This window comes from Penicillium canariense (genome assembly GCF_028826845.1).
Source record: "Penicillium canariense strain IBT 26290 chromosome Unknown utg000003l_segment0_segment0, whole genome shotgun sequence".
NCBI lineage: Eukaryota > Fungi > Ascomycota > Eurotiomycetes > Eurotiales > Aspergillaceae > Penicillium > Penicillium canariense.
This window is the reverse complement of record NW_026622730.1, coordinates 2,429,035-2,442,027: the sequence shown is the minus strand read 5'-3', so window position 1 is coordinate 2,442,027 and position 12,993 is coordinate 2,429,035. Positions and strand designations below refer to the sequence as shown.

At 51.0% G+C, this 12,993-nt stretch overlaps 4 protein-coding genes across 4 annotated transcripts; all 4 read right to left on the bottom strand.

The window, feature by feature from the left end:
* Window positions 1-518: 518 nt before the first annotated feature.
* N7482_005717 (uncharacterized protein) lies at window positions 519-1,208 on the bottom strand (the record flags this gene model as incomplete). The annotated part of the gene is made up of 1 exon (XM_056687842.1): window positions 519-1,208. One exon carries the CDS (start codon window positions 1,206-1,208, stop codon window positions 519-521), a length of 690 nt encoding a protein of 229 aa, XP_056543397.1.
* A 1,029-nt stretch (window positions 1,209-2,237) lies between these two features.
* On the bottom strand, window positions 2,238-4,382 carry N7482_005716 (uncharacterized protein; the record flags this gene model as incomplete). The annotated part of the gene is made up of 2 exons (XM_056687841.1): window positions 2,238-4,080; window positions 4,138-4,382. The coding sequence occupies 2 exons, from the start codon at window positions 4,380-4,382 to the stop codon at window positions 2,238-2,240; spliced, it is 2,088 nt and encodes a 695-aa protein (XP_056543396.1).
* A 4,174-nt stretch (window positions 4,383-8,556) lies between these two features.
* On the bottom strand, window positions 8,557-8,940 carry N7482_005715 (uncharacterized protein; the record flags this gene model as incomplete). The annotated part of the gene is made up of 1 exon (XM_056687840.1): window positions 8,557-8,940. One exon carries the CDS (start codon window positions 8,938-8,940, stop codon window positions 8,557-8,559), a length of 384 nt encoding a protein of 127 aa, XP_056543395.1.
* A 1,819-nt stretch (window positions 8,941-10,759) lies between these two features.
* N7482_005714 (uncharacterized protein) lies at window positions 10,760-12,437 on the bottom strand (the record flags this gene model as incomplete). The annotated part of the gene is made up of 5 exons (XM_056687839.1): window positions 10,760-11,402; window positions 11,456-11,727; window positions 11,784-11,884; window positions 11,933-12,028; window positions 12,092-12,437. 5 exons carry the CDS (start codon window positions 12,435-12,437, stop codon window positions 10,760-10,762), a joined length of 1,458 nt encoding a protein of 485 aa, XP_056543394.1.
* Window positions 12,438-12,993: the final 556 nt, after the last annotated feature.

The following is a 12,993-nucleotide window of genomic DNA, read 5'->3' as shown; positions in this document are numbered from 1 at the left end:
ATCTTATATACTATCCCCCCCCCCCCCCCATCCCCTTGCTACCCCCTTGCTATATTTTTTTTCGCCCTTTGCGTGGGAAAAAGGTGTTTGCTTGTTTCGGCGCAATGGCCTGGTTGGACCAGGCCATGGCTATCATGATCCATTTTTCTCCCTAATGTCTCGATGTGATGTTTCTTTTCCCCCACCAAGTTCCCCCAGTCTAGTGAATAGATGTTTCTAGATTTGATATCCAAGACCTGTCATTGCTTATTCGTTTGTCTTTCCATTTCCCTTGAGGCTCTCGGTGCGAGAGGCGGGCTTTTGTATAGTTGTATAGAATGTATGGCCTTCTCATGGACGTGACATGCCGGACCATGGTCATGGAAGATATTGAACTTAAACGGTAGTATTTCCTAAAACTCATAAATTCGTAAATGCCTGTGTAGATATAATGCAAATGCCGCTGCCACGGACCCAGCCCTAAACCCTCGACCGAAATGCCAAAACAATACAACCCCCCTGTATCCCAGCCGGATTACCTATTTCGATTCAACCAACGGTGAAGCTAGCGCCTTTGGCCCCTTCCGCCCCTTCCCACCCGCTACCAATGACTTCTTCGATACCCGCGTAATCTTTTCCGAGCAACTCCTCTGCGCACTCAACGGCGAGCGGGCCACAAGATCCGCCGGCGCAAAGCAAATACTACATTCATACACACCATCACTGCCCATTCCAAACGACAAACAAGTCTGACACACACGGTGCCCGCACTTGGTCAACAGCACCTCCACGCCCCCCGTCTCGCCATCCGCAACACAAGTATGGCAGAAGTGCGTAGGGAATGTAACGTGCGGTTTCACCATGCGCCGCTCTATTTCCGCCGCGAGTTCCTTGCCCTTCTCCACACGGGCACGCAGCAACTCCACTTTGGTCTTGAGCGTTTCGAGCACGAGTTTGTTGAAGGGGTTGTGCGGGTCGTTTGTGTCTGCGGGGAGTAGGCGGGGTTTGTGGAGGGTTGGAACTGGCTCGAGGTGGAGGACTGGTCGGAAGCGTTGGGAGACCGGGCGGTCTTGCATGCTTTTGTGCTCGAGGAGCCAGCGGCGGCGGAGTTGGCGGTTTAGGAGGACTGTGAAGTAGATTTCGAGCGTTTGCCAGGCGCGCCAAGTGGAGACTGGGTCGAGGGCGAGAGGGGGTTGGATTGAGGTTGATTGCGGGCTGCGAGTCGCCATGGTGGTCGCAGATGATTGATTGATTGAGCTTGAGATGCGTGTGTATGTATGTATTTAGGTGTATGTGTGTGCGTGGGTATAGTTCACGAGCAGAGTGGTGGTGCAGAAGAGGGAGCGTCGGTGTCAGCCCTATACCTCCTATATTTCGACTTGGTTGGATTGGAGTTTGAAGCTTAGGAGACACTGCCTTGATCGTACCTGAGCTCTTCTTAAATAGACACGAGCTCGACTTCCGATGCCTCGGGAGGATGAGAAAAAAAATCTAGATAGAAGGCACAGCCATAGTTTCGGCCGAACGCGTCTGTCTGAGAAGAGCCGCCTCGGCGGCTCCGCCGCGGCTGATCTCCCCGAACGACCCTGAGCTTTTGCAAGCTGGCTGGGCACTTGCCACTTTTATTGGTAGCGATGGCGGAGTCGCCGAGAGCAAAATGTGACATAGCCCGTAAGGCTGGATCCAGACCCTTGTTTTGGCTTGGCACGGAATTATCCGATTGAAGGCTTTCCCGAATTTTACTTGGGTGTTCGCCGAGTCAACCTTGGTTCGCCAGTTACTCGGAATCTGTCGCCACCCCGCGCTGTTCGGCCGGCGCCGATAGGAGATTGAATTTCTGGGGAGAGACCTTGCGGTTGTTTGACGGGGCCCGGGAGGGGGAAGTATAGAGGTTATCGGGAAACAAAGTGTGAGGTACACAGTTATGAAAGCAATGCTCAGCAGTGATTGTCATTTATCATTTCAAACATGACATCGAAGCGTCATGGATGTCTTCCTGCCTCGGATATTTGGAACGTCAAGGAAATTTAGAATTCTGGATGGAAGAAGTGAAGATGACCTTCCTGAAGGAGTCTAGTCTAGAACCAAGACATCCAACTGGTGCTTTCCCAGGGATGCAGTCTCCTGTCCCTTGTATAGCATCTCAGTTTCTCTTCTGGGAGGATTTTCCGAGTCCTTTGTTTGGGGTGCCAAGTGCAAAGCCTGGAACATGACAAGACGAACGTCGCATTTTTATTCTCTGGTCACAGTTCTGTTCTCTATCTCTTGTATACAGTTCGTTGGCGGGGCAGAGGTCGGCTCTCGGCGTTTTTCTGGTACTCGTTGTTGTCGCCTAGATCAACACATTCCCACTCGGTAATAGAGACTCCCTGGAAATGGAAGGTGAATTGCGCTGCATTTTCGGTGGACTCATGGTCAGTATTTGGGTGGATGCTATGTGCATTAATCACGTATTCTCCCATTCCTTCCTTGTGACGGAACGGCGGTGTCAAGCGCAGACTGCACGAAAGTCGATCTGCTGCTATGCTTGCGTCATTGTTGGCAGACCATATCTCGATTCGTGAATTGGAATCGCTGGTACCAGATTCTGACAGCCGAAAAATCGATATCACGGTTTCGTGTGATAGGGCTTGGCTTTCTATCAACGGTGTATCTCGGTGTTCCTGCAACACATACTCTCTGTCGTATGAGTCTGAAGGATACCGCGGGATGAATGCCACTGTGCCAGATCCCTCTTTTTCACCAGTCGCTGATGTCTGAATGAACTTCCATGTCCCATGTAAAGCTCTGAACACAGCCAGAGCTGCTGCTGCCTGTGCTGTGGGGTGGTCTTGAAGCGACATTGCTCGCAAAGTATCCAGAGTACGCTGAACCTCGGGTTCTTGCTTGCCACAGGCATACCGAGCCGGCAGGACTGGCCCAGACCGACTATCACCAACCGACAAGGCTGTTCGCCCAACGTTCAGATCCTTGGCAAACGCCTCCATCAATCCTACGTAGTCTCCCATAGGAAATTGTCCCCGGCGAATCTCCGCGCTGGGGTTTCTCAGAATTCGGAGATTTTCTCTCTGGTCCTCAGTTCCGCTGAAGTCATTGTGTTGCCCAACCCACTCCTTGCCCAGCAACCTGGCTTGCATTTCCATGACTCCCCAGTAGGGGCCGCGGTAGAATCCGACAAAGCCTAAATCTGGTATCTCAGAGCGTAGGGTGCCGCCTTTGTCCAGGATGAGTGGTAAGAATGGGTCTGTTGCAGTGTACTCCAGGCTGGATAAGACATCGTCTGGCAAGAAAGAAAGTGAGTCGAAGGGCGTGAAGCCTGTGGCCACCACGATTGAGGTGACATCCTCCAGTGTCTTGGGCCCATTGGGAGTCTCGATATTGATTGAGGCGACTCCCGCATCGGAAGATGGGTTAACGGAGACGACTCGGCCCATTGTCGCTTCTATCATTCCAGATCGGATGAACTCCGCATAGTCATTGCCTATTGCTACCCATGATGGCTGGCAGTTTGTCTCTCCTGAGGGTGATTTTGGTGGCATGTGTCCGAAATTTTCATACTCGGCACCGAGCAGGGAGCTGAAATAACTGTTCGTCTTGGCGGTTTTCTCATCCGATATAGGACCTAGGGCGTACTCTATTGGGCCCGGTGGCCGACGACCCAGATCATACATTGCCAAGTCTAGAGGTAGAAATGATACATTATCTTCGGAGGTCTCGCATGGGAGATAGGTCGGCAGGGTCCAGAACGGCCGAGAGTGTATGTGATGCACCTTATGCTTTGGTGGGCTGTAAGGGGTAGGGTCTGCCGAGATGCAAGATGAAGCCTTTTGAAGAGCGAGTGCAGATGCAGATTCGACTCCTGACATGCTGCCACCGATTACAACGGTGTTTCCTCGAGTTGGAGTATCTGTGTTGTCAAGAGAGCTTCGGCCCTTTTCAAGTGCGGAACTATGGATGACTCGGCCCGTGAACTGATCGAGTCCTGACAGTGCGGGAATATATGGACGGGAAAAGTATCCGGATGCAACAACAAGCAAGTCAAAGTCTTCTGACTCCATCTTGTCAGGTTGTGGGGCTGATTCATGCGTGGCATTTTGGACACTGATAGAACATTGTCAGTTTCAAAGGGACGAATCTGCATATGCATGGACTACTAACCTCTCTCCAATCCAGGAGACCCTCCATCGGGAAGCAGTATCAGTCCCCACCGAGCGTTCGGTTTTGACAACTCGATGTCCCAGTCTCATCACATCCTGCGGGATGTACCGGTTACTGTAGGTAGCCAGGTACTGACCGACCTGCCTTGCTTGCGGAAACATCGGGATATCTGCATCATCTCCCAAGGCAGATTCCCAAGAGAGGTCAGAGAATGCTACCGTGAACCGACTGAGATTGGTCCTCATCTCCGGGTCCAAGGTTCCTGGGGTCCCTGGAGCTGTCGCCCCGGGTGATGGATTTGGCCAAACTCCTCCGACTCCATGGCGAATATCGAAGATAACAGGAGAGAACACTCCTGAGGGGCAGTCATGCAAGAGGGTTTTCGCTGTGATAAGTCCCGAAGGCCCGGCTCCTAGAGGCGTGATATCGTTAGCGGGGTCGCTCGCGACGAGCTGGTGCTTAGATTGGGTTCTTGCCGATGATGGCGACTTTCTTTGGTCGCATACTTAATACTCGGCCGATCAGAGTTGCTTGGTACCTCGCCTTATCCCGCAGGGCCGTAAGCGATGTCTGATCTTGATATCGACTGGCGGGGTAGATTTCCCCGCGGTGGGGCACCGCTGTGACGGTGGGTGAAGTTTACTGTATTGCTGGGGCTTGACTACCAAAAAGACTTTAAACCAGAACCCTTGAAGACTACCAAATCTAGTGTCATTAGCACATCGACGATCTACTTGGCTAAATTGAGGCCCAAAAGCAGGAGATTCAGGCCCTTGAACGGTGTAGGTGTACTTGCAGGCGTAAAAAAAGCCGTGAGAACGGGCAAGCCTTTATCAAATTGTACTAATTATGCCAGGCGGGAGCATGTTAACCAATCTCCGAGGACTACTAGAGTCAAGTAGAAATACCTAGACAACAGAAGTAAATTGAAATAAAGATACTAGGCAAAATGGCAAAATCCCTAGTGTAGTGGGGGGAGCATGTAGCTCTAGATCTCGGACTCGACTAATAAGATATTAGACGACGCGATGAATCTAGTTCGTAGGGAATTCTGGGATGAACCTCGGAAAGAAGACCCTTCTTATAAATATCTTAATGATTAAGCGTTACGAAGGAACTAGAAGCTATATGAAGGCCTAAAACAAGGTATAGAGGCGCTTACTACTGTTTGCGTTCGGAAGTGTTGTAAAGTGTTGTATCGTTATATTTCGATAGTAGCTCCATTGTGTTGAAACGAAGTTGGTTCATAGCGTCTATAATGAGTCCGCTCTTAGCAACGGGCGACCTCGCGATGGGGGAGAATGGCGGCGGACATACATGTGGGCAAAAGACAAATGATTTTTATTACTACAAACTGCCGACTAAACCAAATTCAGCCTTTTTCCCTGACTGCCAAGTGGACCATATTCAGCTTTCTCCCAAGACTGCCTAGTGAACCAAATTTTGTCCGACTGTAAAGAGTTCCCAGCAAAATCACAACTCAATACCATTTCCAATTTTGGCTTGCTACTAGAACTTTTTAGTGTGCACCCTGAACCTCCCCTCGGTCAAGCTTGCTATTCTTGTCCGTATCAAACCTGCGCCGATTAGTAACGGCATTATTGCGGAACTTGTACATGTATACTCACGAATAAAAATAGTCGATATAGGATTTGTACAAGCTGGGCGACACTGGATGGTGCTGGCCCAGATTTTGAGTCACCCATGCAACATACTCTCCCAAATCCAAGTCGCCTGAACCGTCGGCGTCGACTGAGTGGAACAGTTCGTCCAGTTCATCAGCCCGCTCCATTAAAAATGGTAGGTCTCGCTTCCTGGAGCTCGGATATCGACAATCTATTTGCGAATAAGGTTAGGATTCTGTCTCTAGGAACCTGTTGAACAGATAAGGATGAAACATACCACAATCGCAACAGAAGGCATTACATGGGCCCAATCCACAGCAGGGAGTAGCCACAGTGTTATCTGCGCAGATCCATTTGCCATCGGTGAAGTCGAAGTGCGCATCACAGCAGGCTGCTAGTGACACAGCCACCAAATGAGAAAGGAAAAGAACCCCAATGGCGATGAACATTTTGTTGGAATAAGAGAGATATAAGCGATTGCCTGGAATGTTTTTATGGGTGAATTGTCGGTGTTAAAAATTGAGTGACCCGATACAAGGCATGGGGTATGTATCCGCACACTTTTATATTTGATCTCTTGCCTACATGTCATGACGTCTATAGAATTCACTTTTCCCGTAATCTCTAAGTATCGTTCCTTTGAATACCTCGATAGAACTATGAAAAAAATTACATCAAGACAATTCGCCTCCGAACCTTCCATTGACGTAGATGGCACAATTTGATCTTGAAAGTATATCTGAGATCGGGCTCGAACCTTCGAAGATCTGTTTGCAATGAACTACCCATCACCCAGTAAAACTGTATCAACATAACCCTATCTCTCTGACTTCGAGTAGCCGCTTCAGCTGATAAAACTTAACCTTGAGAATTTTTCTAAAGAATCTATTTCTTCCGCAATCTCCGAATATCCTTCCTTTGAATACCTCGATAGAACTATTGAAAAAATTTACATCAAGACAATTTCAATCGCCTCTGAACCTTCCATTGACGTAGTTGGCACAATTTGATCTTGAAACTTTATCTGAGATCGGGCTCGAACCTTCGAAGAACCCAGTAAAACTGTATCGACATAACCCCATCTCTTTAACTTCGAGTACCCGCTTCAGCTGATAACCAGAATCACTGTTCACTGTGAAAGAGGTGGATCATTCAAGGCTGATAACCCCACATCATTGTCGGATAAGCCGGACTTGGGCAGCAGTTACTCTTTTAAGCCTTCTCCACCTAACCAAGAAACCTGGAAAAACCATCCTGTCACAGTAGTGCGTTTTCTAGCAGGTATGTCACTGGGCTAACGGAACATCGCTTTGGGCATTTTGGACCAGAGGCCTCGAACGACCCAGACCGTGTTGCGGCTTGTTGCATGACGATGCCCCAGCGTTCCACTCCAGGGTTCTATCCGCAGTATGGGTCTAGCTGACGTCACCTCTACTCTGCACATTCACTCATTGTACATCTCTCACTGAGCGTTACCCACGGGCGGACCCGTTGACGGATGGGATTGGCAAAGCTCATAAAATTTTGTACAAGGGTTTGGGGTTCTGGGTTTGTTTTTATGTGGGGAAAGTATGATTTACTTGTTCTTTCATGCGTTTCGCTCAGTACACAAAACACGTGCCCAATAAAGCAATGCGTTGACTAAGAGCGAAGAGTAGTAATTAAAAGTCGTCCTGCCTCGGGAGTGATTTATGTTTGACTAGACTACGCTAAAACCTACGCAACCGAAGCCCAACTCAACCCGACCTAACCTGCCGATGGGTTAGGTTTTGGGTCTAATTTATTAACCTATACGTAGGTTTCAGGTTATAGGTTATCAGTCTTAACCGAGCCTAACCTATTTAAGTAAGTCTTTAAATCTATATTATTTGTTTTGTAATAGCCTTTGAGCATTCGGGCCTCCGAGATCGCTTTGTCCCGCAGAGCCGGAAGTGATGTCTGATCTTGATATCGACTGGCCGGGGGGTTTTCCCGCGGCGGGGCCCCGCTCTGACCGTGGGTAAAGTTTACTGTAATGCTGGGTTTGACCAAACACGAACGATAACGATCGAATAGTTTCTATCTTGAAGGTATCTATCTTTCTTTCAACACTCTGAAACTCTCCTTATCCCCTTTGGCCCTGCCAGCTATTTGCATCACATTGTCTCCCGTGGAATTAATTACATTATTAGCAAAATAGCCTCAGAACTTCCACTGCCTGTAACGGCTCTGCCCGCGGTGACCTGCACTGGCGAATCAACTTCACCGTATGATATTTATCTCACGAGCAGGCCCTTGATCAATATAATCTTTTTAAGTCGATTATTAGAGGGTGTCAAATTATGACACGAGGATGGTAGGGCCCCCGCGGAGCCTCGTCCACTGATTAAGCGGGGGTCGCCAAGAACTATACGAACATTTTGTGGGACAGCTAAATGAAAATCAGTCAGAGCCGCGATTGAAAAGGAAAGCAGACCCGTCCATACCTGGCCCCTTTGTTGGCGGCAGCCGCATTACCGACCGACGGCAGAAGCCCGTCTCGGCATGCATAGTTGATCCAGCGCGCCCTGCGCCTCGACGTGACTGCCAAGGCAGTGCCAAGCCAGGGAGATACGACACGACAATACCCTCCACTCCCACGGAGGGCCAATAGACCAGCACGTTTCCCGAATCTACCACTTTGACCATTCGGGCCTCCGAAAACCCCTTTCGGTAGTCGCGAAATCCCGCACGAATAGAGATTGACTCCAGGTGGCGGCTTGGTTGACTGCAAGCGGCGTGCGGGGTCGCGCATCTCGAACGGTCGAGAAAAGGCCTAGTTCGAACTCGGGTCGACTAACAGCCAAGTGGAGCCCTGCGAGTGCCCCAAACAAGAAACATGTTCGAGCCATTCAGCCACCTGGATTTCGGGGGTTCGCTGGTTGAGCTGGCAGGCCTCGTTGCATTCTTGCTTTGTCACGAAGTTATCCACATTCCGGCGGGTGAGGGGAATCTTATATTGATTCTTCTTGCGCAGGAGCTCTTTCTCCGCAAAGGCGGAGGGGGAGAGCTTTGAGAGAGTGTTGCGCAAGCGTCGAATGCCGCCGTTGGGGAAGGAGCGAGGGACCTGGGGTGGCCCGAAGGGATTGTCGTTTCGCCAAGGGAGTTCAGAGACGACAGAGCGGGCGCGCTTGTTGCGTAAGAAGCGAGATTTGGCCATGACGATGGGGTCTCACGGGCAGTGGAAGGGTCACTGCAGGAGTGGGTTCGGGGGAGCGAGATGGTTAAGTAAATAGAGAACGGAGTAGATGAGAGTAAATGGGAACTAGGGCCAGCCCGGTCTGAAAATGTCTCCACGGGATGCGCGGGGTTGCGGTCTGATTGGATCGTGGCGCTCGATCCATGTAGTTTAAGGTGCAGTAGTTGGGTCCCAAGGCCGACTTGCCCTCCCATGGCAGACGCGCCGGGGCCGCGCTATGCGACAGGGCACCGGATCTTTGCTGGGCCACTTTGAGGTGGACTTGAGGGTCTGCACCACAAGTGGCATAGTCTGTGTGGGGTAAGCCGTGGTCCATTGTGGTTCCGTACTGTAATTCGGTGCGGTGTACTCCGTCCTGCCATGTCTGACCTTTCCCTCTGGCGGTTGGTCCGTTCAGTCATTCGTTACGTCATCTCGGCAGCGAGGTGCCGATCCAACCATCGTTGTTCGATGGAGTCCGGGCGCTGTGTATGGAGAAATGGGCGGGTTAGGGCTAAGACGATGATCGGAGGTAAGACCTGGAGGAGTAGGGGTACCTGAACGTGAAATGCTTGGTTGATGCGATCTCCATGTTGCCTGTTTGGTCGGCCGGTCAGCGCGCACTGCACGCACGGGGCCCCGCGTGTGATCTTCTGCCTGATCCGTGATCTGGCAGTGGATCCGTCTGTATGCCTCGAGAGGCCTATGCGCTCCCTGAATACTTTGCCACCGGTCCCGCAGCCAAGTGCTTCAATTAAATGCGCCACAGATTCGCTGTCCTGAAGCAATAATGTCTGTGGAAGGGTAGTCCGACTTTAGGATTATCCGACTCGGGGCCGGTGTGCGCGCGGCATCGGCTTTGGGCCCAGATCACAGAACACATGGAGGTGGCAACTGAGTTAGCCAGTCAGCGCTTTTTCCGGCCATGTGAATGGTTTGGATTTTCGACGATGAGCCATGGGGTATTTTCACCATCATCCCCCTCCGTTAAGTGGCTTACTTGGGGCTTGTGACAGGCCGGTGTTTCTTCGCCTGTCGTCTTGCTCGCTTCTTCGCCCTGACCTTTTTTTTCCCGCAGCTTGTTCCTCACACCGCTCTTGCTTTTGTGTATCTGACCGTGGAGGGTCGTCTTTCCAGCTGAGGCATGAGAGGGGCGTTTTTTGGTTTGATTTCCATAGACTCATAGGGCTTGTGACAGCCATGAAGGTTGTAGCGGATTTTCCGGCTTAGCTGAGACGGGGTGAAGGCTTGGATGTGTAAAATGATGGAGATCAGATCCCTCTAGATCAGACATCTTCGATATATTTTGCCCTTGCTCATCTGGCATGACCTGGGGATGCAGACTCACTTCTTTGGAGCCATGTAGCCATCTGAAGCAGCCATGTGATATGTCGACCTAGTCAGAAGTCTTGGGAACTAGCCAGCAGAAGCTGGACTTGGACCGCCGACCTCTTCTTTGAACACATCTCTTGGCGAATGCAATCTTCCAGGGGGTGGAAGTAAGGTGCATGCTTGACTGAAAGGCATGCATGTGCGATGACATGATGGGGTCCATGGGTGTGTGGAAGCGGAGTTCGTGTGAACGCGTGAGATGTAAGGTGTGAAGTCGGCGTACGCAGAGCAGAAACACTCCGTCAAAATACACGAAAGGAATTATCTAGTGGCCTACCACTGGGGTTGGAAGACGAAACAATACGTCCGAGTGCACAACTGGACAAATAAGTTGGCCCTCTGAAGGCTTTAAATCAACACAGACCTAGAGGTCACCCAAAAATGCCCCATAGATCTCAAATATTTCCTGCTAATATGTAAATCGAAAGCTGGGGTGACCATCGCCAAGATTGCTCAGCTCCTCCTGCGGCCACTCGTAGCGATGATTCCTCTTGCCAGCTTCTCTCAGTCGATTCTCCCGCACCAGCCAAGCAAAGAAGACCAGGCAGGATACCCCACAGATCCACACCATCCCCAGGCTCACACCAAACCCAGTGCGGTACGTGGGGGCTTCTGAGTCAAAGAAGATGTTGCTAGCAACCAGGCCACCGCAATTTCCGAACCCAATCTGCATCGCGGCGGCAATCGATTGCTTATAGTGTCCCGCCATATTGTTGCTGAGCCAGCCCATCAGGATGGGCTGGGTCATGTAGCCACCCCCGGTGATTGCGTACAGTGCAAAGTATCGCGCGCCCACGGGGACGGACTTCTGGCAGATGAGGATCACGTAGCCGATGGTCGCGATAACACACCCACAGAGCGTGAAGGCAAACCGGTGGCGCAGTCGGTCGCTAACGAGGGCTGTGACGAGGGCGATGACAGTCGCGACGATGTAGATCGGGATACTCATGACCTGCGCTCGCACGGACGTCCAGCCGAGCTGCCTCAAGATCGTCGGGGTGAAGAAGGACGTGGCATATCCCGTGTTCACGATGCCGAAGTACATCAACGGACTAGATGTGTGAGCGCCCCCATGCGCCGAAGGATCTGCCAGGACGGAACTCACCCAAGATAGATCTTGATATCGCGGAGAACGCGCCCCCGGGCTGCGCGATCCAGCCGGTCCATTCGTGCCTGTCCCCGATCCTCCGAAAGTCGAGAAAGTAGCAACGCTCGCTCCTGGTCGTTCAAGAAGCGAGAGGTCTCAGGCCAGTCCACGATGAGAAATTTGGAAACAACTGCGGTGACCACAGTGACCAGGCCTTCAATGATGAAGATCCAGCGCCACCCGCTATATCCAGCAATTCCGTCTAGCTTCGCAATGGCATAGGCAAGCAGCTATTTACAAATCCGTTAGTATTCAATCGCCACTTAAGAAGAGGCAAACGACATACCCCGCTGACTGCGCCGGCCAAAATACTGGCACTGAAGAACACGTTCAGTCGCCACTGAAGCTCATGACGTTGATAGTACATCGCAATTAGATAGATGGATCCTGCGCCAGTCAGCAGTGGTTCAAAATGGCCTATCTCAACCCACCAACCTGGCATGAACCCAGCTTCAAAAGCACCCAGTAAGAACCGACACGCAACCAATCCCCCAAAACTTTGGGTGACTCCTTGACAGATAGTAATAATGCCTAGTGCATACAAAGAGGTGATGTTAGCACTGGCTTGAATGGGCCGCTCAGTTCCTTACATACCCCACCCAAACATGATCCCACTGAGCCATGTTGAAGGAGCAATCTTCTTCAGAAAAAGGTTGCTCGGAACTTCCAGGAGAATATACGGGATGAAAAATATGAACAACGCAATGTTGTAGTCATGGTTCTTCATATTCAAGTCCTTCTCTAGCCCTTGCAGTCGGGCATTGCCGATATTGATTCGATCGAGAAAGGCAAGAAGGAAGAGGAACATCAGGATCGGAACGACGTGGATGTCTAGCTTCCAGAGCAGACGTTTCTCAGCGGCGCGATCCGTGACGGCGGAATGCCCTGACTTGACATGTTCGATTGTTTCATGGCCGCCCACTTTTTCGGGCTCCTCCATATTTGCGCAGGGGGAGACTCGATCAGATACGACTCGGTTGGGTAGTGTAAAAGAGGATTCGGAAACAGACTGGCGCGGAAGTACTGACTATGGCTCGCGGAAGAAAGCCAACAATCAAGTAGTATACAACACGGTATATATAGGCCTGAGTCGGGGGCTGATGCGTGGCCTCAATCGACGAGCACAGAAAGCAAAAGTTAATACCGGACGTTAAATACGTGAATAACGTAGAGAGCTGTGTGCAACAGGCCGACTGGGGAAATTGGGCCGCGGTGATCCCCTTCCCCCGCACATCTTGAATACCATTCATTCCGCTTTATGCGCCTAGGGTCCCCTTCATTCCGCTACCGAGATGCCAAGAGTTCCATGGCTTGCATGGAGAGCCGAAGACTTTGGATTTTCTTGGCGGTTAGAAATGAAGAGGCTGGAGGTGTCGCCTTTTGCACAATTGAAATGCGCCCTGATTGGCCAGTCAAAGAATTGCTGACGGCGAGGAAAATACCCAGGGCCAGCTGCAGACAAGCTGCTAGGTTGGCTGAGAAACGAGGGCCTGTAA